Source organism: Emys orbicularis, chromosome 7 (assembly GCF_028017835.1).
Source record: "Emys orbicularis isolate rEmyOrb1 chromosome 7, rEmyOrb1.hap1, whole genome shotgun sequence".
In the NCBI taxonomy this organism is placed as follows: Eukaryota; Metazoa; Chordata; order Testudines; family Emydidae; genus Emys; species Emys orbicularis.
The window spans coordinates 18586488-18610865 of NC_088689.1; the positions used below are offsets into that span (position 1 = coordinate 18586488).

Consider the following 24378-nt stretch of genomic DNA (forward strand, 5'->3'; position numbering starts at 1 on the left):
TGTTGTGAGGTTCCCCCAAAGTCTTATTTTCTCAGGACTAAACATGCCCAGTTTTTTTAACCTTTCCTCATAGGTCAGGTTTTCTAAACCTTTTATCATTTTGATTGCTTGCCTCTGGACTCTCTTCAAGTTATCCTTATCTTTCCTAAAGGGTAGTACCCAGAATTGGACACAGTACTCCCGTGGAGGCTTCACCAATGTCAAGCAGAATGGGACAATTACCTCCATATCTTACATATGACACTTCTGTTAATAAACCCCAGAATGATATTAGCCTTTTTTGCAACTGCATCACATTGCTGACTCATATTCACTTTGTGATCACTATAACTCCCAGATCCTTTACAGCAGTACCACCACCTAGCCAGTTAGTCCCCATTTTGTAGTCATGCCTTTGATCTTTCCTCCCTAAGTGCAGTACTTTGCACTTGTCTTTATTGAATTTCATCTTGTTGATTTTAGACCAAGTTCCCCAATTTGTCAAGTTTGTTTTGAATTCTAATCCTGTCCTATGAGGTGCTTGTTCTAGTGTCTTTCCAGGTATTGCAGGTCTATAATTCTCCAGGTTTTCTTTGGTACCCTTTTCAAAGACAGATACTATGTTTGACCTTCTCTACTCCTCAGCTATCCTCCATTATGCTTAATCTTAACTTCCTAAATCTGAACTATTTCTTTCTCTTTCTCTCTCTTCTTTTTTAATCCTATCAAATACCATCATTCTGAATTATGTTATTCCATTTGGTGAACTCAGTCTTCCCTCAGATCAATTAACCTATTTATCCTTTTTATCATTACAAATACATTTGCTATATCTCCATAGTTTTAGACTCAACAGCCTACTTCTAGACCAGCTGATAGGCTCATCAAATTAATTTACATGTATTTAAAATATGTCTCTCTGTAAAATACCTTCCCTTCTCACAACACACAAAGGAGAAGGGACTGAAAATATTTCCTTCTGATCCATTACTGTAATCAATACTTGGAAAATTTGCTAGGCATGAGAGCGTTCCTACTTATCCATTAGTATGTTTGTAACCCTGGCAAGTCACAAGCTATGGGACCCTAACGTCCAGAACACTAAACTACAGTGTCATCTATTTTATTAAAGGCATAAAATTGTTCCACAAAATAAGTGAAAGTTCTTACTGATGTTCAGCCTTCCACTTTGGTTCCTCTGCCCAAAGAAGTGACTATTTGAGATCTATGCTCTGACTGGTGTCATAATACCCAATCCCATAAGCAGTTCACCTCCCAAACCTGTGAATAGTTACTCCCACACAGAATGCCAAAGACACACACCAGGGTAGGCCCGATTTGCTGTAACTAACAGCATTGGGCTCATAGGCAGTTCCTGTTCAAAAAGAAGGTACCAGAGCACAGTGAGGTCAGGGCAAAGGGTGGGGAAAATATTTTTTTCTGATTAACTTCATTCTGACCCTATAACGTCTCTGGAATGTGGAAACAACTGAATTTTGGTAGGAAAAAAATCTTACATGTGTAGAAGGATAAAATGTAGTGGAAATTCACTAAATAATAGTTATAAGACTCCCAACCTGAGCACTACGGTACTCAGCAGTAAACCTCTTCCCACCTAGAGAAGATGCCATTCACAGTCAAACTAATTCCTCATCTTTGCCAGTTTCATTCCCATGCTTAAATCAGCCCCTTGGGAATTTGACCCATCAGCAGAGAATGTATAACACATGAAGAATTCACTACTGATGACAAATGATTAAACCGAGGGCAATTATTGGCACAGGATGTCACACACATACCGAAAAGACACCTAACAAACCACCAGTCCAAAAGTATTTTTCATCAGAAAAAAATGAGTTCACAATGAGCCTTAAGCCTGGCTGGTGACCGTGAAGGCACGCAGAGGATTCCAATGGCATTTTCTCTGTCATCAACATTTTAGTACAATTCTTGTCATTCAGGCCACAGTCCAATAAATGTCTTTTATTGTAGGAGCTGATACACATCTCCTTCTCTGGATAAGGGGGCTACATTTAAAAGGCCTTCTTTGTGAAGAACAATTGACATAGAATTTTTAATATATATCTGTGTGGTGAATGTGGCTCTTTCTGATCAATCAATCACGTTCCACAGGCTTAATTAGCAGGGCTTTGGGGGGGGGGGGTCACACCAAACTTTCTCTCTCCTCATTTGCAATCAAATGCAAATGCAAGCAAGTTTAGAAACAGAATTACAATGGTTAGTGATGAGCAAAGAGATTCAAATAAAATCAGAACTGACACAAATCTTTGACCATAAGAGGAAACCAAACATATTTAAGGTTTGAAAAAGTTTGGGCATTTTCCCTCCCTATTCAAATTCTATGAACCTCTGCACTTCCTGTATTCAGGATCGGAGGACTAAAATATTGCAATAAAGGTTCCCCTCACAGTGTTTCTAACCCAGAAGAACTAGAAATCCAGCAAAAGCAAAAACAAAACAAAAAAAGCATAGCTTATTAAATTAAGACTCATTTCCACAATAAGAATCTAAACGTCTATATGCTTATCCACATTGAAAAAAACAAACTTTCTGAGGGGGACACATCATTACAAATGATATAATATTCTGAACAGGCTGCAAAAACAATGGGAATTTTGTACAAACTACTAATCTTATAGATGGGCCAGATCCAAACACCTTTGAACATTAGAAAGCAGAATCTGAATCTAAATTTTGCTGATGGACCCTATATTTTTATAATGAAGCACACCCCCAAATCCAGACACCTCTGAATCCTGAGGCATTGGAAATCTGGGAGTAAATTTTTGTGGCGTAGGCCCATTTCTTCTGAAGACATATAGCAAGAAAATCAAAACATATTAAACTACAACCTCAAAAGAAACAAGTCTTTTAAAAGAAGATAGTATGTGGGAATCTTGCTGTTTTGGCAAGTGATGGGCTTATGACAAAGCTAAAAAGCCTATTACTTGCTCGACTGGTTTGTAGTTCCTGGTACTGCCCTCTCCAGAGACTTTTATTGCCAATGATGAGTCAAAGTTGCTTTAATAGATTCAATGAATGTTTCACGTGACTTTTTTTTGTGATGTATGTTTCAAATTTGGTATTAGTTTTTCCCTATGGCCAGGTTCCAAATGCATCCGCAGCTTAATCAAATTGCCTTTGAGAATTTGTTTAATCTCTCCCCTACTATTTGATTATGCTCTTGTGTATTTCTGAAGCTGTTTCTGGGTCTTTGGTTAGCATTATGATGTACTGAAATTCCTTCCCGCTCAGTCTCTGGAAATGCTTCCTAAAAATTTCCTCTTTCTGTCTGGTACGCACTTACTACAATGATAGGTACCTTAGAAACAAAATTATAAATAAAATTAAATAAGGATCTATTGTGACGCCCATTTTTTAAGCCAGCTGGAAATTTTCCACTAACTTCAACGAGCATTGGATCAGGCCATAATTGCATCAAGTGCATTTTCCCCTGTGGACTGCTAATATAGAACATGCTTCATTTTTAATGTCCCTTCCCCTACCACCCACCCTGCTTTCTTCTTCCCTTGAGGCATATACTCTACATTTAGGATGAGGCTCTCCATATTCTGGCTTCCTAGGGTTTTAGGCACTGAAACCAACTCTTTTATGGCAATTTTGTGTACAACTGATTTGAATCTATATCAAAACTCTGATCTTACAAATCGATTTCATGGCTCTCTCGCTCTCTTTTCTTTTGGGGAGGGGGTAAAAGTTTTTTAAACTCTTTATCTACTTTCTGTTACCTGTCTGCGCAGAGGAATGCGCTTAGTCAGCTTGTGCACGGCAGGCTGGCTGCTGAAGTCCGGCTTCTTGGTAGTGTTCTTCATACGACACAAGATGACTGTCAGCACCATACAGGCAATTAAGAAGACCCCTATGCAGTAAATTGCTATCTCCAGGTAGTCTGGGGATGATGGATACTCTTTTTTTTCATCAGGAGCTAGGTTGCAAGTTTGGAGGAGGAACAATCATGCCACAGAGTTAGCACACGGCACAAACATGTATCAGTACAGTAATCGGAACAACATTAAATTACATGGGGACTTCATGCAGTGACTTCATGAAATACAGAATACTGTTGATCTCCAAAGAATTTGTTTAGAACATCTCATAATCAGTACACTGGTCTCCCTCTCCAGATTGCTGGTTCAAGATAATTTTGAAGTGTAAGTGTGTGTGTGTGTGTGTGTGTGTGTGTGTGTGTCTCTCTCTCTCTCTGTTGGTCTGTCTTTGTTTGTCTACACATATATATATAGTTGTTGGGATTACTCATTTTGCTTCATTGTGAATTTAGTGCTAAAAATTAAAACTACCTAGCTTTGTTTTCCAGTTCTGACTTTTAAGCCAAGCTCTCGAGGAGAAAATGGGCACATAATTCACTCCAGATGAATAAATAGTTAAGCCAATTTTTTGATAGCAACAAATGACAGATTTAAGTCAAAATAATTCACAAGAGCATTGTATTTAACTTTGCTAACCGGCTGAACGCACATTTACAGACAAACACTTATTCATTTAGCTAGGCTAAAAGAAAGGCTTATAAACTCCTAAATAGAATGTACTTTGGGCATGAGCCTGCGTTGCTTGCATATCCAAGATTTCCACTGGGAAAGAAGTGCACAAGGAATGCAGGATCCATCAGCCCCTTATAATAAGTGTGCTTCTTAACTCAAGCTGGGATTCTTAAATTAGTTGAAGGGAATTAGCTGCCCAACTTCTGCTTAATTTCTATTTCAGTTGGGTGCCTGATTCCCTTAGGCTCTTTTGAAGAGCCCAGCCTCAGACTAAAAAGAATAAATAAACAAACAAGATGACTGAATTGCTTTCAATACACTTTAATGATTCTCCTTCAGTCAGACCTACATAATAGTTTTCATACTAACACAGCACTTTTTTTTTAACCTTATCAGTGGTTACGGGTCAATAAGATTAGTCCTTATTTTGATATACATATACGTGTGTGTGCGTGTGTCTTTTTGTAAGTAGCTGCTATTCTTACTGAAACCATTTTGAAGTTATCCTCAAGACGGTTACATATGCAAATACTCTAAGTTCATCTTTATGTAAACCTTTATCTGGAATATGCCTCCAAAAAGGCAGCATTCCATAGCAATCAGTGGTCACTCTGCAAGCAGTGCACATCCAAGTTTTCTTGTACCTCGTCTTCTGTTAACATCATATATCATTCAAGCAAATTGGTTAAAAGATGCTAATCAGTCACTTTCAAAATGCAGACACTGCGAGTAGAAGCAAGCTCAGCATAAGCACTGTCTGACTGCTTAGTGATGAATGAACCATGCAGGCGTCAGTTCACTGGGCAAGAGGCGAGTGAGATATAATGGAACTGTTTTGTCCAGTGCATTTTAATAATAAAGACAAAATGGCCAGTAGATATTAAGAACATTTCACTTGTGTAGCACAAACCATAACTACACAATTATGCAAGACACACATGCAGGTAATTGCACCTTTTTCTTAGGATTAAGAATTAATTAATGCTCAAGTACATAATGGCCCAGCAAACCTCAGATAGTTCAAGTTATCTCAAAGGTAACATCAAGGCAGTTACATTATAGCTAACAGTTATACATAAGAAAGTTTGACTAGCATAGAAATAAACGAAAAGGTTACATTTTCTGATAGCTAACAATTGTCAGGCAATAAAGCACATTGATGTTTGTTTCTCCTAAGAAAAAACATCAATCCCCGCATTCCAGGACATGCTTTGCAGTAAAAGCAAATTAACTATTCATTCTTTTGAAACATGCAATGTTGAAAGATGCACAGAACCGATTCCCAAGGTATATAATACACTGCTTCTGTATACATTCTGCTGGCTTTAAAATTAGACCCAATGATTCTCACAAGAGACTTAGGTTATAAGTAAAAATGAACCCAAACATATTAAATGGCTTAGAGATTTTGCTGAAACATACTTTATAATGGCCAAATTAGTTTCAAAATTACCTTGGTAATTTTGAATTTCATCTTATGGGAAAAGTTTGTGATGATCAATGTGTTGATTCTCAGTATCTCATTAAGCACTAAGAAGATATATTTCCTTCAAATTTCTGATGAATGTTTGATGAAAGTAAAGATGTTTAAATTAAGCCTGATAGTGGTTCAATTTGTCCTTTACATTTTTTATAGCTGCAGACTAAGTGCAGTTCTGTAAGACATTCACAGACTTATCAAGGCAACTTTCTTTAAAAATAATAATAATAATAAAGAATTTTGAGGATAATAAAAGCCCCATTTCTGAGACAGAAGCTGTGCTAATTCTGCAGCAATCAACAAAGAAAATAAAAGAGGAAAAACCACTGAAAGAGAGCCGTGTATACCTGGCAGAACTGTCAACCATGCAGTGTGAAAGGATATCCCAATAGAATTACCCGCCAAGCATGTATACTCCCCAGCATCCTCAAAAGTTACATTCCGTATATAGAGAACCTCAATTTCTTTGTCCGTGGTGTTAACACCGGCGGCCTAGAAAAAAAAAGGGAAGCAAGAGAAAAGCTAGACATTGTGGGAATTCTTGTGGACAGGGCTATGGAACCACAGGGCTTTGCACTTTGTGAAGTCAGTGGTGTGCAGATCCAAAGTTCCTTCCCCATCCACAAATCCCTCATCCAAAAGGTGTTTACCAACAGGTCCCAGCTCACCTCAGAGAGTAATCAACACCCTTCACCAGACCTAAACTCACCACCTAAACATGCATGCAATCAAATGACATGGAAAAATTAACCCACAACACTTAGTTTTCTTTCCTCTTTTTTTAAGAATAAAAGTAGATTGAAAGAAAAACAGAGAGAAAACAAAGTAGGACAGTATCTGGTACCACTCAGCTACCAGAGAGAATAATGCCATACAAAAATATACACTGAAGAGATGAAACCTAAGAGGCAAATTCTGACCTCAGCTACACAAACAACTTGTTCGCTATCTTGAGCGGAATATGGCCCTAAGGATTCCTTATCCATTGCATTGTATTTAAATATGGCATATTATGCAATGCTGCCAAGTCTCACCATTTTCAATTATCTAGCCTCATGATGTGCTTTTCTTAAAACCCCATCTCCTAGAATCATTTATGTGAGAATCTCAGCTGCTTCGTCTTCTTTTCCCCTCATTTTACTAGCCCATGATTGTGGAGAAAAGCTAGAAAGCCCTAAAGGTTAAAAAATGAGGAGGCAAACAAAATAGAACCCAAGTATATATATAAAAATCTCAGCACATGTAAACAAATCTCATGAGTTTTGATGCCTGAACCATGTTGTTTGAAAGTTTTGTGTTGACAACACTAATCACGTCACGTCATCTTTTGTATAATCGATTATCAAAACTTTTACAGCTAGAATTAATTCAGAAAGAGAGACTTTTAGCCCTTGATCCTACAAACTGTTCAACAGGGGTAAAGCACTGCACTGACTGCTAGGAGGAAACTAGGCCAGACATATAGAGAACACAATTTTAAAACAAAAATAGAAACTACATTGAAGTAAATGAAGGAGAGACTGAGCAAAATTTTATCCATCGTTTTTTCCAATCATTTCAGGTATAAATTGTCAATATGATGCTGCAAGCCTTTGTTTTTTAAATTATAGTTATTTTGTAACAAAGTAATGGGGGGGGGAAATCAATCACATGCAATTTAGGTGCATGTAATGTAGAAGGTCACAAATGACTAAATATTGTGCTAACTTATGTGTTGATATGTACATATGTAAATTGTATATATTTGCTGCAGCAAAAATTAGACCTTAATATTATGTAATACCACCCTGTATTTGTTATGATGAAATATACAGCATTAACAACAAACCTGAATGCAGAGACAGACATCAAATACAAGAGAGAATAAAATTGGTTAAGACAGATCAACTTCAGAAAACACAGAGCACAGACAGAGACTATTGTGAGAATTTTTCCATGGCTGCTGGTGTAATACCAGTTGCATCACCAAAGGAGGATTATAAATATACCAAGGCCAAAGAGTTATCCTACAAGCTGCCTGCAGTCTCCCAAAGCACCATTTTTTTCAGCTTCTACACATCCAGCTTTCTTTAAAAAACATTGTTACCTTTTGTAACAGTGAGCCAGGCAGACTGGTTGGCCTCCCCTATATAATTGGAGACCTTACAAATATATTCTCCAGCGTCCGCCTCTGTCACATTGTACAGCGTCAGCACTTCAGCATTGGAACTATTTATCCCCGAATGCTAGAATAGACCAATAACATAGGAGAACAATGTAACTGCTGCCCAATATGGACATAACTCTGTTTATGGTCCCACCACCAACACTCCATGAGAACATACCTTCCATTTAGTGTAAACACCAGTGTCAAAACATTTTTTTTGTTCTTTGGGTTTTTTAATTAGAAGTAACTAAGAGGAGTTGTTAATAGAAGCAGGGGAGGGGAAAGGAAGAGCACCAGAGCTGGTATACTAGTTCAATGGAATAACATGGTATATAGCTGACCAGTCTGGACGCCAACTGGTTGGATTCTTGGCATCGCCAACCAGTTTGGAAAACTTCATAACAGAGAATTTCCTTAAACGAACTTCCTTAGAATGCCTGCCAAGAAGAATAACCTTGTGCCATTGATATGCCCCATCAAGTTGGTGAAATATGGACATCTCTGCAGGCTCCACATCCAGAGAACCCAGCACTGCCAACAGTCATTGGCAGCAGATCTCACCATTACTAAGGGGCCTTTGAAAAGAAGAGGCTCAAGAAATGTGAGAGACAGAGTAGATTCTCTTTGGTTTGCTTTGGATGCTCTCTACAAATAAATAGCATTGAAGTTCTTTTAGTGGCTTTTCACTTCTTTGAATATAACATGCATAAATTATTTTAGAGATGGATTTAAGAAACCATGGAAGAACAATAGACTTTCCATAAGCTAGCGCAATTAGCATTTAGACTAGCACATTTCAACATAATATTGCATTCGTAAGATATGTTCTTTTTTTTTTTAAGCTAATCAGCTTGAAAACAGAAGACCTGATCTCAAAACTCTTGGGTTCACACAACATATATTCCATGCGCCAAATAGCTATTTAATGTGCCGAAACGCCTCACCTTTAAAACTTGAAGATACGGTAATCCATCTGGCCCATATTTACTGCCATTCTTCTCTACATGTTTTATCCACTGAATATGAGGCTGAGCATCACTGTATACTTTACAGACAAACTCCACATCACCCCCGACCACCGCAGAGGCATTTGCTGGAAGGCCAGCTTGGAGAATGGGCCTGTGTGGTGATCGTTCTGTTGGGATGGGGAGTGGGAGCGAGAGAGAGAAAAAATAAAAATGCATAAATAAATAAGCGGTGCTGCCAAGAACACTGTTATGAACTCAAGCCAAAAAGCCCTGTAAGCCTGTTGGCTGACTCCTCTGAAATAACACTGCAGCCAAAATCTATAACAAAAATTACACTTCAAAGGAGATCACTTGAGTACTACACTTGTAGTACAAAGAATACCCATTTAGAAGGGCGGGAGGGGAAGAGGGAAGGGGGACAGGAAAGAGGCCACATAACAAAATTTACATTTTTTCAAGGTTGGGCCACCATAGAATAAGGAAAATAAATTTTACTTTACAGTTCAGCATAACAAATGCTTTTGAGTTTTTATTTATTCTACTTAATATAAAACCAGAAAAGAAAAAACAACAACAAAGTTTTATGACTTTATAAAATTAAATAATCATTGCTCTAAAATGAATGAAGTTATTATAGGCATCACTAAAAGAGCTGCATAGGCATCAAACTCTTGGTGTAAGAGGAACAAAAATTAAGTAGGCTTTTGAAACACAGTGAACAAAAGTCAACTTTTATCAACTACAGCATCAGAAATACCAAAGTTGCTTCCTATTCTAAGTATAGCTTAGGGCAGGGGTCGGCAACGTTCGGCACGCGGCTTGCCAGGGTAAGCACCCTGGCGGGCCGGGCCAGTTTTATTTACCTGCTGACGCGGCAGGTTTGGCCGATCGCGGCCCCCACTGGCCGCGGTTTGCCGTCCCGGGCCAATGGGGGCGGTGAGAAGCCGCGGCCAGCACATCGCTCGCCCGCGCCGCTTCTCGCCGCCCCCATTGGCCCGGGACGGCGAACCGCGGCCAGTGGGGGCCGCGATCGGCCAAACCTGCCGCGTCAGCAGGTAAATAAAACTGGCCCGGCCCGCCAAGGTGCTTATCCTGGCGAGCCGCGTGCCGAACGTTGCCGACCCCTGGCTTAGGGGAATATGGAATTATCTTCAATACCACGATGGGTTTACTGTCAGTTAACTATTACTTCTACAGTCTGTGAACCTACAAGAGGAGTCAATATGCTACTGTCACTAGCAGAAAGTTGTTGTCAAAGTATGTAAAGATTTGGGATGAAATCCTGGTTCCATTGATGTCAATGGGTGTTTTGCCATTGAGTGCCACAAAGGCAGGATTTCACTCTTGGAGCCTGCTTCTACATTCTTTGTGTGCACAGAGCCTGATCTTGCACCTACTGGAGCCAATGGCAAACTTCTCATTGACTTCTGTGACAGGATCAGCCTCCCAAAGCTTCCATTGGCTACACTGGGTGGACAAGGAACTCTGACAAAGCTTAAAACCATTCCACCTGAATATGGTGTCAATTAGAGTGAACAGATGTCCCGATTTTATAGGGACAGTCCCAATTTTTTGGGTCTTTTTCTTATATAGGCTCCTATTGCCCCCCACCCCCTGTCCCGATTTTTCACATTTGCTATCTGGTCACTCTAGTGTCAATTAAAGTTGTCTTAATGACAGCCCTGCACATTGAAATCTCCTAATTATCCACACATCATAACTGACAGGAGCAGTGAAAACTTCCTCACAGTACATCATTCAACATCCTCAACTTTGAGCAGTCTAGAAGTGAATGCAGTATACTCTCCATACCCATCCACCCCTTGCCCTTTCTTCTGAGATGAACAGGGGTTCCAAGTGGTACTATTTGGGAGGGACATTTCTTGTAACCTGGATACCTATTAGAAATGAGACTAAGACCAGTAACTCACTTCATGTAAGTCACTAAATAGCTGTTGGATGGTAAATATTTACAGTTAATACTGACCTAGATCAAATTTGAACTCATGAATTAGAAGTGAAAGTCACATTGCCAAATCTCTTGAGCCATCCAGGGCCCCTTCAAAACATTTTATTTAAAAGATAAGAAAAGAATAATGGACCTAAATATTTATAGAGGCAATGTATTATAAGAGCTTAAATGTTATAAGCAAAATCAACTGAATTTCAAATCAAGTGTTCTTTCTTAAACATACTAGTTTCCAATAAATTGTTTCACAAGCAAACATTGTGAGTGTAATAGCAAATAATGATGCCCATTGAACAATGGGATCTTTCATACAGTCCAATATATTTGGCATGCTGCAAGCATCTACTGGGAATTTATTCACTGACGCAACACTGGCAGTGTACTACAAAGCAGCAGTCTTGTTTTACTTTTGGAAAAAGTGCATTTGTGTTGCAGTTATTAAATTATTCCATGGCTATCTGTGTTATTTTCTAAGGCCTAGGAACTGCTTAATATTTAATTTGTAAATTACAGTAGAATGTATAAATTACTATTTTATAGTCCAGGAGAGAACTTATAAAGTTTCTCACCTTTTGCTAAATAGGGTCTAATTCCATGTTCCCCTGCTCCTTCTTCTGGGTACAGAAACAGCAAGCATGGTCTCCCTTTAATAGAAACCTTACACCATCTTCCAAAACTTATTACAGCTGCCTTCAGTATAAAATGAAACCTTAGAGAATGTTATTTAAAATGTTTTTTAAAAGTCAGTAGGCCTCATGTTTCATTTCTCCACATCAGGGTTTGATTTCCTTTGTGACCTTACTCTCTGCCCTTAAACAAACCAGAGAATGAGGCCTGAAACATCTTGGAAAAGTTCCTACAACGCCAGCATCAACACACAAAACACGTTTGGTTTATCTCAATAGCCATCAACAATTTAATTTTTTATTGATGACTGTCAACCCCCCTCCCCTCCAAAAAAAAGGCCAAGTAAAGAAGTAAAAGCAATGTTTATATTCCTGCTCCTAAATTACTAAAAGAGTCAGGTCAAATGGGGGTAAGGATTTGTGAAATTTCCTCTTGCTATGTCCTTAAATGCATTTCAGTTAAACGAATTAGAAGCAAATTAAAGTTTGCACACTGGGATATAAACTGCTGATCAGTGTTTGTTCAACTCCTATTCATCTACTTCCAGTGGACAGGCAGACTACACAGATTTAGAACTGATCTCTATGATTCAGAGCTTTTGCAGTTTACTCTTAATCCCTGATCCTGCTACTTGTTTCACACTATGCATGGAGCCTTGCTGAAGTCAAGCTACAGGATACGAAGTCACCGGGGCTCTGTGTAAATCCTGGAGTCTGTGTTCATTAAATAAGGTGCAAGATCAGGGCATTAGATAATTACTTCACGTGAAACAGAGTATTTATTAACGTAGGGGAAAAGAAAACTATGGAAAAATTAGTAAAATTGAAAAGTTGCTGACAATATTTCTGTGTAAAATATTTTTGGGAAAGCCTCCATCAGAGTGCTAAAATGTCATATGCTGTTTCTATGCAATGTGCAAAAACTAATCAAAGAGACTGTGCATCTTTATATGCTATCTCAGAGCTTGTTTATGAATTCCAGGTCAATATGTGCATTTAAAACATAAGCCTTACATTAGTACGCAGCTATCCCCATGTTGACAGTTGGCTGCTCAAATATCATGAGGCTATGAAATCTGCTCAATACAGATAGACAAAAGAGTTGAAAGTTCTCTCTCAAAAATCTCCCTCAAAGTTAACAGGAACTAATTTTGAAATAAAGAACTTGTCTGATGGATACTTAAGAATGTAGATTTATTTTGTATCATCTAACAATTGTAGCTAAGCATTGCAGATAAACTAAATTATGGAGAATATATACGGTTTTGATAATTTGACTCAAAATAGTAAATATTTTGATAAAAACAACTTGGTCCCAACTGTCCTCTCAGTTATACCAGCTTTACACTGCTGTAATTCCATTGATTTCAGCATGCTTCCTCCTTTTACACCAGTGTGATAGAGAGGTGAATCAGGCCCTGGGGAAATAAATCTTTGCTAATTGACCATTTAAATTTTATAGCATTCCATTCCCAGTGCTAACATAACATGTTTGCAAAAAAACCAGGTCATCATCATCTGCTATAACATGGGGGAAAGCCCTAGAGAGTAGAAAGATGTCCTAATGTTTTCAAGTATCAGAGGGGTAGCCGTGTTAGTCTGAATCTGTAAAAAGCAACAGAGGGTCCTGTGGCACCTTTAAGACTAACAGAAGTATTGGGAGCATAAGCTTTCGTGGGTAAGAACCTCACTTGCATCTGAAGAAGTGAGGTTCTTACCCACGAAAGCTTATGCTCCCAATACTTCTGTTAGTCTTAAAGGTGCCACAGGACCCTCTGTTGCTAATGTTTTCAGGCATACTAAACACTGCATTTCTAGCACCATAAAAATTACTAGGCACTTGTTTTATTCCGACACATTAACTCAAATCCTCAGATATTTAATTACTGAACAAAATTCAGGTCTACGGGGTATTTCAAAGATCAATTCTGCTTTCTTAAAAGTGTTTTTTTAGTAACTCACATTACATCGTTTTGAAATAATAAAATATATTTTTCTCTAAAATGATCTGGAACTAGTGAAGTACACTGCTAGAAAAATATAAATTTGAGCAAGAGCATGTTAAATTTTACTTTCCTTCTAATTCCTCTTGAAGTCAAACACTGTAATATTTTACAAACAGAAAGCATGGCTCATTCTCAGTAACTAAAGAGAATGTGGAGATAAGTAACTCAGAGTTTAAAAAAAAAAAAAAAACAGCCTATTCCCCTTCCAAAGAAGTAGGCTTCTGGTCAACATCTAAAGAGTCAATCATTCACTAGAGTTCAATCACTTCCTTTACAAGAGGCAGAGCCACAATGATCATCAGTGTAGGTAATGCCTTATTTCAAAGCTAAGATATCTAAATTACATACCAATATATAAATATGTTCAGGGTTTGTTTTCCCCTGCCCAGTTTTTGAATTGCCTAAATAGAAGTGAATAATAGAATTGACATCTGAAAAGACGGAGGTTGTAAACAAATTGCAAACAAACAAAAATACCCACCAATTTATAAGAAATGGTCATATTTTAACAGATGCATTACTGAACCTATTAACATTAAAGCATCAGGCCAGATTGCCTTCCTCCAGCAGAGAAATCTGCAGAAGGGAGCCAGGAAGTTCAGAAAAATCCACGAGATTGACCTCATGGAGTTTCCTGCAGATCATCACTTTGGAAGGCAGTTGGTTAGGAAATGAGACCTCCCAGACCCTCCAGAACCTGAGGCTCTGGGCGTGGGGCTGGAGGGGGGTGAAAGGACACGGGAATTCTTCCCTCCACAGAGCAACAGATACAGGATCTGTCCTGCAGATAGCTGACCCTTCAGATGACTGTTTAGGGTGACCAGATGTCCCGATTTTATAGGGACAGTCCCGATTGTTGGGTCTTTTTCTTATATAGGCTCCTATTACCTCACCAACCCCTGTCCCGATTTTTCACATTTGCTGTCTGGTCTCCCTAACTGTGCTAGACCCTCTTCCTTTCCTGGACATGCAATCAAGTGAGTGCCTCTGCAGCTTCTCAGCAGCAGCTATTGAGATGACTCTGCAAGAGTGAGTGACACTCAAAGCTCCCGCCATTATCAACACTATTATGTAAGCACCTTTATTTTCAGTAAGATCAGTCACCTGCTAAACGTGCCTTGCTAATTACAAGTTGCAGAAGAGCATTAGTTCACTGCCTTTTCAAGGATCTCCCTAAACTCATGATTGGTCTTGCATTCATTAGTCGTCTTTCATTTTCCAACCTTGTAACAAACATGCTGTTTATTGCCAACTTTGACAGAGTTTTTGTGATGTGGACACTTGTTTCCTCTGATCATTTTAATTCTCTATTGCTATAGTTTATAATATTACTTCTGATTAACAGTTCATTTTCAGAAGCTAGTTGTCTATCTTCTGCACTCAAAACTGACATTAGAAAGCTTCATTTAAAGAGTCTCTAAGATATATGACGACAATTCACTTGTTCTGATGAATTTTCAGAAAAGTTTCTAAAGGCCAGGAGGAAGATTGGAGATCCACCAGGGACAGATTTGCTGGGTTGGTGCATGCGAAGTGTGCTATCTTCATCCCAATTTCCACACCTCTATGCCCCACACTCTGGATGCTGTAGAGGGCCCCAGGGACCAGTGTCAAGGAAAGGGATGAAAAAGAAAGGCCAGGGGAGACATCCATTGTCCATCACCAAACACCTCAGCTACCAATGGTAAATCTGTCCAAAAATTAATGAAGCCTCAGGCTGCATTAATTGTTGCTGGAGCCTTCTCTGCACTGGGGAATCTTCTTTCAAGTAGGGCTCTAAGGGAAGCTACGGCCATGGGAGTTCCAGCCAGAGTGGAGAGTTCAGATGGCCCTGTGTCCCCAGCTGCACTCAAGTTGATCTGCAGGATCACGGGCTGTACATTCCGAGGTAGAGTGACATAGGAGGGATCAAACTGACAAGATGATTAGGGGAAACTTCAGAGTGTCCACAGAGATTTCCTCCCTCAGGGTACATCTATACTTACCTCCGGGTCCGGCGGTAAGCAATCGATCTTCTGGGATCGATCCCGGAAGTGCTCGCCGTCGACGCCGGTACTCCTGCTCCGCGAGAGGAGTATGCAGAGTCGACGGGGGAGCCTGCCTGCCGCGTCTGGACCCGCGGTAAGTTCAAACTAAGGTACTTTGACTTCAGCTACATTATTAACGTAGCTGAAGTTGCGTATCTTAGTTCGAAGTGGGGGGTTAGTGTGGCCTAGGCCTTAGTGTATGCTCATACGGTGGCAATCCATGCCTAAATTTCCTTACTCCAGAACTAAGCAATGGTTTATGGGGGCCTGTGTCACTGAAATGCTAGAAGGAAAACACTATTCATTCCATTGCACTTGCTCAATGATGTGCAGAAGTAAAGCTGAGGGATGGCTGCTGCTTCAGGAGACTAGCGACAACTAAGCAGGTGTAGGCAAGTACCTCTACTAATTAATGTCATATATTGTATATATACTGAACCAGGGATGGAGTAGCTTCGACCAGCGGTGTGTCAGTTTGGTTTCTCTTGTTTCACAAAGCACTGCATTCTGTTTATACCCAATTCAGAAGCTCTGGTGAACTGTGATGCTCTATTTTTATATATAAAATAATCATTCACTCTGTAATTTAAACTGGAGATAACCACATGATAAACTAGAGAAAATATTCCTTCCCAACACTGGAAAGAATATCCCTGCCATAGAGCTGTTTACTAACAGGTAACTCATAAGCAGAATGGACTATGGATTTTGCAGAATGGATTACGGTTTGGACCAATTTTATTCATCAGAGCTGGTCATATAATTTGTTACCAATGTTGGCATCTTTGATAAAATAATTGTTCCTCAATACATTTTTACTAATTATTCGAGCAGCTTAACTGTTCAGCAACAGTTTCTTATGAGTTACAATAAGTATGGACTTGTTAGAAGATTTTTTTATTATGTAATTATTGTTCTGCTAAGTTTTTAGGGAAACGTGTCTTCTATCTTTTGATCATATTCTTCTCTTTTCTCTATATACAATATTTCTGATCAGCTCAAGACTCCTTGAAGAGGTAATACCTAAGACCCCAATCCCACAACCGTTCCCATGTGAGTGGACCCCTGTGCTTCGAGAAGCCCTAATGAAGTCAGTAGGGCTTCATGCAGGCACAGAGGTCTGCCCATGTAGGTGCTGACAGGGACTAAAGTCTTTATCCTACGTTTTCTTCACCATCTTCTTTGTTCCTCCGACCTAGCGAAAGTTTAGTGGCTCCAGTTTTGTAAGACTGGGGTGTTTCTTTCCGCTGCTGTTTCACATGCTTTGACATTTCTAATTACAGGGTCTAACTGTCCACTGAAGTACTCCAGTTTGACACTAGCTAATGGAGCTAACACTGGCATAAGACTGGAATACCACACTGGAGAGTCAGAGGCAATATTGTTTCCCTAAAGTTGATTAATGAATAAGAGTTCTTAGGTAACATTATGAGACTCAACTTTAAGAAAAGCTTGAATGGCTTCACTGGGATTATCTGTGATTTTTAAACAATTATAGTTTTAAAATATATAATGTCATTACAAAAACTTGGAGCAGTTGATATACTGTATGCAGTAAAGCATTTATCACTGTGTTTCTTTGTGCCATCTGAAAACTGTCTTCCTGGTTTAAAAGTAATCACATCTAGGTCAGTTTAGAAAATGACAGTACCTTTCTACCCTTTACAAAAATGACTCATGTGTTCAACTCTTTTGTTCTTCCTTTTACTTTTCGCCTCAGACTTGAAATATTGATCCCTCTTCGGCACTCCCTATGTGGACAAAACTCCCACTGATGTCACCCTGTCTGATTATATTTTCTCTTAGATCAAGCAGAGAACAATTTAATTGTGGTGGCTCAGTGTAAATAGCAACAGCTACCACAGACCTTCCAGCACCTTGCTGTGTTTTTTCAAGCAGTCACTGAAGCATTATTTTTTTTAAACGTAAGACTCTGGTCAGTGCTTGCAACTCTCAAGATTTATTCCAGGTGGGAGCCCTGACATGTAAGGACATGAAGGGGAATTAAGACTAAGGCCTCAGTCATGCAAACCCTTATGCATGTGCTTAGCTGTATGCACCTGAGTACTCCCATTGACTCCTAAAGGACTGCTCAGGTGTATAAAATTAACCATGTGCATGTAAGCGGGGGAATGGTCCCGCTATTGTGGGGAACTTTCCTGGCTTCTGCACTACCCCGGTGAAGTGGGCTAGCGAAAGGATCTGAGTCCTCACTCTCACTTCCTTTACCCAGAGGCCTCCCTGCCCTTGAGGACTCCCCTTCCACTCTCCTGTCTGGCAGAGTCCTCGTAAACCCCGACAAGGCTGGGCCCAGGATTCCTGGGGGGCTCAACCCCCAGCCCTGCTGTGGTCACCCAGGACAGGGGCTAGGGTGTCCCCACTCCGGGGTACTCTCTCTGCACTGGGCACCTCCCTGACCCATTGATCATTTCATACAATTTAAAGCAAATACGTTGTTTAATTAACAATTAATTTAAAAAAAGAATAAGGAAAAATGGGAAAAGTTAAAGGAAAACACATCACGAACAGTGTCTCTGGAACATCAGGGCAGTTTGCAGTCTGTTCCTTGTAGGTCCCAGGCTCCTTCTCAGGCCCTGGCTGTGCTGCAGAGACACTGGGGGTTGGACACTTGCTCTGGCGGTGGCCACACGCTCTCAGGCTATAGGTGGCAGGACCCTTCTTCCCAGCGTCGCCCCTGCCCGGTCGGGGTTACGATCCCCCCAAGTCTGGCCTGCAGAGCCTCTTGGCTGAGGTGTCTCCCTGTGCTGGGCCCACTGCCCAGGGTCCCCCTCCTCTCCCTAGCTGCTCACCGCACCCAGCTCCAGCTCCACTCTGCCTCAGCACGGCGGCTGCTGCTGCTCTGCCTTCAGCTCCCTGGGCTGCTTCTCTGGCCTCTCTGGCTCTGGCTGCTACAGCTCTGCTCCCAGGACAGGTCTGCTCTGCAGGCTGCTTCTGTGACTCTGCTCCCAGCTCTGACCTGCTTCCCGGCTGCTTGTCTAGTCCCTCTGGCTCTGGTTGCTGCAGCTCTGCTCCCAGGGCAGGTCTGCTCTCTCTGGGCTGTGCTCTGGCTTTGGGGCTGCAGCTCTGCTCCCAGCAACTTAGCTCGGGCCCCTGCTCTCTCCTTAGCTCGGCCCCACTCTGTCTGACTCAGGCCATTCCAGTTCACACGGAGGACGGGACCCCCCCCTGGCCTCCTGACTCCCTGATTAGCCTGCCCGCCCTGTCAATCAGGCTGATCTGGAGCATTGGCCTCTCCCCATTGTTCCTGGGGACTGTCAGTCTCAGGCTCCTGATTTCCCATTGACCCGTCCCCTTTTAGTGCTGGGAGCTAGCCAACCAAAACACCCCCACTGAATGTTAAGTAAGGGGGCAACAGTCCCCTTACATGCATACACTTTTTCAGGATTAAGGACTAAAACTTCACTAGCTCCCTGCAGGGTGGGGATAAGACAGCTGTAGCAAAATAAAATGGAACATGACACTACAAGGAAAAATGCCGCTTTTATAAGGGCTAAGTGAAGTCAGTGGAAAGATTCTCACTGATTTCAACAGGCTTTGGATCAGGGCCTTATAAAAGTCGTATAAAATTAAATAAAATCTGTTCTTTAAAATCATGAGTGTACCAGAGGGTTTAAAAAAAAAAAGACAGGTCAAGACATAGTCAAGAACTGAAGCATGCAACATGAACGTTCTTGTTTTAAAATGCTAAGTTGTCAATACACGGTAATACTTAATACTAGACTAGCCTTAGTGCAACACCCTATTGTTAGTCTGCCACAGTATGCATTTCATCAGCCTCACCAGAGTGAAAAAGTGTCTTAGCTGAAAAAAGACTCATGTCTGCCCTACTAAGCCTAGGAGTTCACGTGTGGTATCCCTGATATGCTACATGTATAAGCAACAGCTTTATGCACATCTGAGCAAAGGAGAAATGCCTCATTTTGGTCTGAAAAAAAAACATGAGAAGCAGAACAATGAAAAGCTTTCCACTGAAATTACTTCTGATTTGCTTCTTCTAAAACTTCAAGAGAATGTGAAAAGCAGCATGTAACGTCTCACGGACAAGGCTGGAAAGTGGGCAAAATGTTACTATCCAGGCCATTTCCAGATGTTTCATTAAACTCCTTGGGGGACGGAATTGTGTGTTGTGGGTAGCAGTGAGCACCCAGTCAGCATGCAACCACTTAATAATGGCAATGATGGTGGAGATGAAGGGAGTGTCTTGTGGAAAAAGCACAGGGCTGGGTTCTATATCTGACTCTGCCAAAGGTTTGCTGAGAGGACTCTGGCAAATCACAACCTTTCTGTGACTCAGTTCCCCATCAGTAAAATGATGATAATAGTATTTTCCTAACTCACACAGGTATTGTGAGATTTAATTAGTTAGTTAGATGCTATAAAATGCAAAGTATTAATGATTATTAGTGTGGCTCCACCACATATTTTCTATCTCCACACTCTCCCTTCCCTGAAATGTGTCTGCCTTCAAAGTAGACAGGAAAATACCATTGAAACCCTTTGAGTTCTTTTACAATGTTTCCACACTTCTCCCTCTTCTTACTGTACTGTATTTACTGTATCTAGATGGGCCAACTGCAAACATGTATTTGTTCATCACCTTTAACTTAACTCCACTGCTTCAACAAAGAAAGCTGAAGCAGCTTTAATAGAAAACATTTAAGCTGGCAATGCCTGGGCACAAACATACTATAGATCAGGGGTTGGCAACCTATGGCACATGTGCCAAAGGCGGCACGCGAGCTGATTTTCAGTGGCACTCACACTGCCCGTGTCCTGGCCACTGGTCCAGGGGACTCTGCATTTTAATTTAATTTGAAATGAAGCTTCTTAAAAACATTTTAAAACCCTTATTTATTTTACATACAACAATAGTTTAGTTATATATTATAGACTTATAGAAAGAGACCTTCTAAAAACGTTAAAATGTATGACTGGCACATGAAACCTTAAATTAGAGTGAATAAATGAAGACTCGGCACACCACTTCTGAAAGGTTGCCGACCCCTGTTATAGATGTACCAGAGACAAAGCATGTCTCCCGTGTAATTTTCTTCAGCTATTAATCTCCCTTCTGTATCTAGATTTGTCTGACTTTTAACCTAAGCATTCTAATGGGCAGGACAGCATAACTTTCACATGTAACGAGATACAGGAAAAAGCAGCAGAGCTATTTCCAGTCATCTGAACATCTATCAATTGTTTACGGGTTTACTAAAAAAAAAAAACCCCCAACCAAACTACATTCCTCCTGCTAGAGGTGCTCATTAATTGACAGATTTACACGCTCCTCCCTTGAGGTTCAGAAGCATCATCTCTATCCTCCTGGCCAAGTGTATTTGATGGAAATGCCATCTCAGTAGAGCGGAGTGAAGAGCGGAAAAAAGTTGTTTGTTTGAAAGTGAATGCTGACTGTGGACATGGAAGCATTCTACAGATATTCAAACCCAGGTCGGTACCTGTATTAGCACAAATACCCAGCCAAAGAAAAGTTAAGCTCAAATGCTCAAATAGTCACACTGAAAACAAATTTATACTTGAAACTGACATTTGAAATATAAGTTGTGTTGGTTACTAATGTGTCTCATCCAACCAGAGAAGAGAAACAATACCAGCTAGCTCACAGCACTAACCAACAGTGTGAATTTTAAAATTTAAATAGTGACTATTTGTAGCAAGCTGTTCATGACCTATTGTTATGACAGAATAATTTGTGAAGGTGAGAAATAATTTCCAATAACGGATACATTTGAGAACTTTGCAATCTGCTTGCCAACATTTTGCAAAAAGAGAAACATAAAAGTAGTTAGTCATTATGAGTTTTCCATTCAGCTCTACTTCTAACACTATCAATGTTGTTCTTTAGTAGACCTGAATGGATGAAATATTTCAAAGAGCAATCTGAAAAAAAAAAAATCAATTTTTATGTATAGAGCATTTCTCCTCCTAAAATATCCCAAAATTCTTCACAAACTATGGTTTTTAATAGGGCTATTAAAACAGGGCTTTAAAAGGTTAATTAAACCAGCTTTAACTGTACTTCCATGCTTAAAATGCAGCAACTGCTCCTGAAGCACCTTGGGAATGGTAGCAATCCAATGATGGTCTAATGACTTAAAATCCTCAACACATTTGAAATGCAGCCACATCTGGAGTAAAGGGCACATGTCCCCTCTACTCCCTGTTGTGCAGAGTGCTATTTGCATGAAGGCTGCCAGGGAAAACCTCTTCTTTTATATCTTTAATGACAGGTTTCAGAGTAGCAGCCGTGTTAGTCTGTATCTGCAAAAAGAACAGGAGTACTTGTGGCACCTTAGAGACTAACAAATTTATTAGAGCATAAGTTTTCGTGGGCTACAGCCCACTTCTTCGGATGCATATGGGCATATTGGCTGTAGCCCACGAAAACTTATGCTCTAATAAATTTGTTAGTCTCTAAGGTGCCACAAGTACTCCTGTTCTTTTTATATCTTTAGTGTCTTTGCAGTGCCCACAGAATTCCACATCTCATCCAAGAGATCTCACCCATTAAACTGCATGGTACTTAACTTACCTGCCTTAGAAAGATGGAGCACCAACTCTTTTTCCTGATAGCTTTAATTATTAAGTCATGGGTAAATTGCAATATAATAATGTACTCGTGTAAACAAATGCACATGGACCAAAAGAAGGAGTTGAATCCTGGGACCTTCAGAGCTAAAAGGGTGAGCGCCCTGTGATTTGAGTTGAAGCACTAATAGCAGACTCATTGCTGGACACAGTAGCAAACTCATACACCTCTTACATGGATAAGTCTGTGGAGTGGAGGGTCACAAAGACACTGATTACACAAATGTACTTCAGCAAGTGCCAAATGCACATCTAGGGATACAACATGCTTATTGGTATTTTCAGACAACTCTTGCAAACTTCTACTTGAAGTTCCGTGAGTGTGAAGCTGGATGAATTAAAAGGCAAGATTAAAGATAATAATCTGCACACAAGCTGCAATAATGTCCCGTTCAGCATTCCTCAAACCAAAAAGAAATACCTGTCTTGAGATGATAAAAAAACAGGAAGTGGGACAGGGGGGCCAGGCCTCTCACAAAAGATTCGGCAGAAAGCATTTCAAACGTGACAAATTCAGCATTCACCCAACGGATGAAGTAATGATGCTAGTATATGTTCATAAAATATAATTTAGCCAGATTACTCCAATGAAATCAGAAGCTTCTATGCTATAAAACTACAGTTTGGGAATATTTTGACTTTATTAACAGGAGCTGAGGGGGGAAGGACGAAGATCAATTCACTTTCCCTTTGCTGAACCATCACACCACAGTCTTTATTCTCAACAGTGAAGCACACAGCCTCAAGCACTAAACAATCTGTGTAATTTCTTCTCAGAGTTGTACATGTGTTGCCAAAAGCCCAATGCTGGGTGTAAAGTCCACAGTCAGGCTTATTAGTACTTTGAATAAAACCTTCTTTCCTTCTCAATTTAACCAAATACCTGAGGGCAGTATGTATTCCTTCATTCTTTCAGTCTCTGTCCCATCATGTCCCAGGCTGCATGCACTCAGGTGAATATGTCAAGCTAAAGCATGCTCATGTAAAGATCTAGTCAACAACTTTCATTCATGTCTGCCAGAAATGCAAGTTTGGGCTTGGTTGTAATACCTACATTTAACTCCTGCCAGACATGGATGATACAGAGGGCAAGCTATAAATTTAGACAATGTAAGTCATAATTGATCCTACATATAAATTGAATACTATATTTAAAAAAAATAAATTGAAGGGACACAGGCCCTTAGGTTCTGAAAAGTAAGTGTTTACAAAATCTAAGATCAATGCATAGATTTCCCTGAATTTAGAAACAACAAAATGGAAACATGCCTCTTTAAAAAGGAACAAACAAACAAAAAAACCTTGCAGTGTTTTTTGCAACATTAAGGCACACTAGAACCTGAAAGTGAAACTGACTAGAAACAAAAGTGAAGTTCATTCTCATTCCCAAAGAGAAATACAAAAAAGAAAACAATCACCAACAGTGAAAAGTAGATTGGCTGTTTAGAATCTTTGGTGGTCTAATAATGTAACATAGTTAAGAAAATTTGCTTCCAAAAAATAAGAGGTCTAATCCTGCAAAGACTTCAGTATGTAACTTTACACACATCAGTCAATGGGACTACTCACATGCATAAGTCTTTGCAGGATCAGGGCAAAGGGTTTTAAACAGAACAGTGTTTAACAGAACCTTTTAAATGGCTCCTCATGGAGAAGTTATTCTGCCACCATTTTCATCTGAAATAGTAATTACAGTAATAGAGTAGAGCTAAAGGTACTCAACTGCATTTATATTTATATTCTATTAAACAAAAACTGAACCACAAATATGAGCCAACTGGATAATTTAGAACTTAACCAGCTAAACAGGTTGCAATAGTACCTTTAAAAAAAGACAAAAGTGTTTTTGACAAATTCTATTCATTTCATAGTAAATGGCATAGTCTTCCTACACATTCTTTGAGGATGTTGAGCAGTTGTTAGCTGCTTATAACACCCGGTAGATGAGGTAATGTGAAGCACTTAAACTGAAACCTAACCAATCTTTGGTTCCCTAGATAATTACATTA

General features: G+C 39.9%; 1 protein-coding gene across 2 annotated transcripts in view; it reads right to left on the reverse strand.

The window, feature by feature from the left end:
* FGFR2 (fibroblast growth factor receptor 2) overlaps positions 1–24378 on the reverse strand; it is a 93091-nt gene that overhangs the window by 26824 nt on the left and 41889 nt on the right. For both annotated transcript variants that reach the window (XM_065407682.1, XM_065407683.1), the window contains 3 exons: positions 9091–9281; positions 6348–6492; positions 3750–3946 (listed from right to left, as the gene is read on the reverse strand). In XM_065407682.1, the coding sequence (XP_065263754.1) occupies positions 3750–3946; positions 6348–6492; positions 9091–9281 (533 nt within the window). The remainder of the gene's footprint in view (positions 1–3749; positions 3947–6347; positions 6493–9090; positions 9282–24378) is intronic.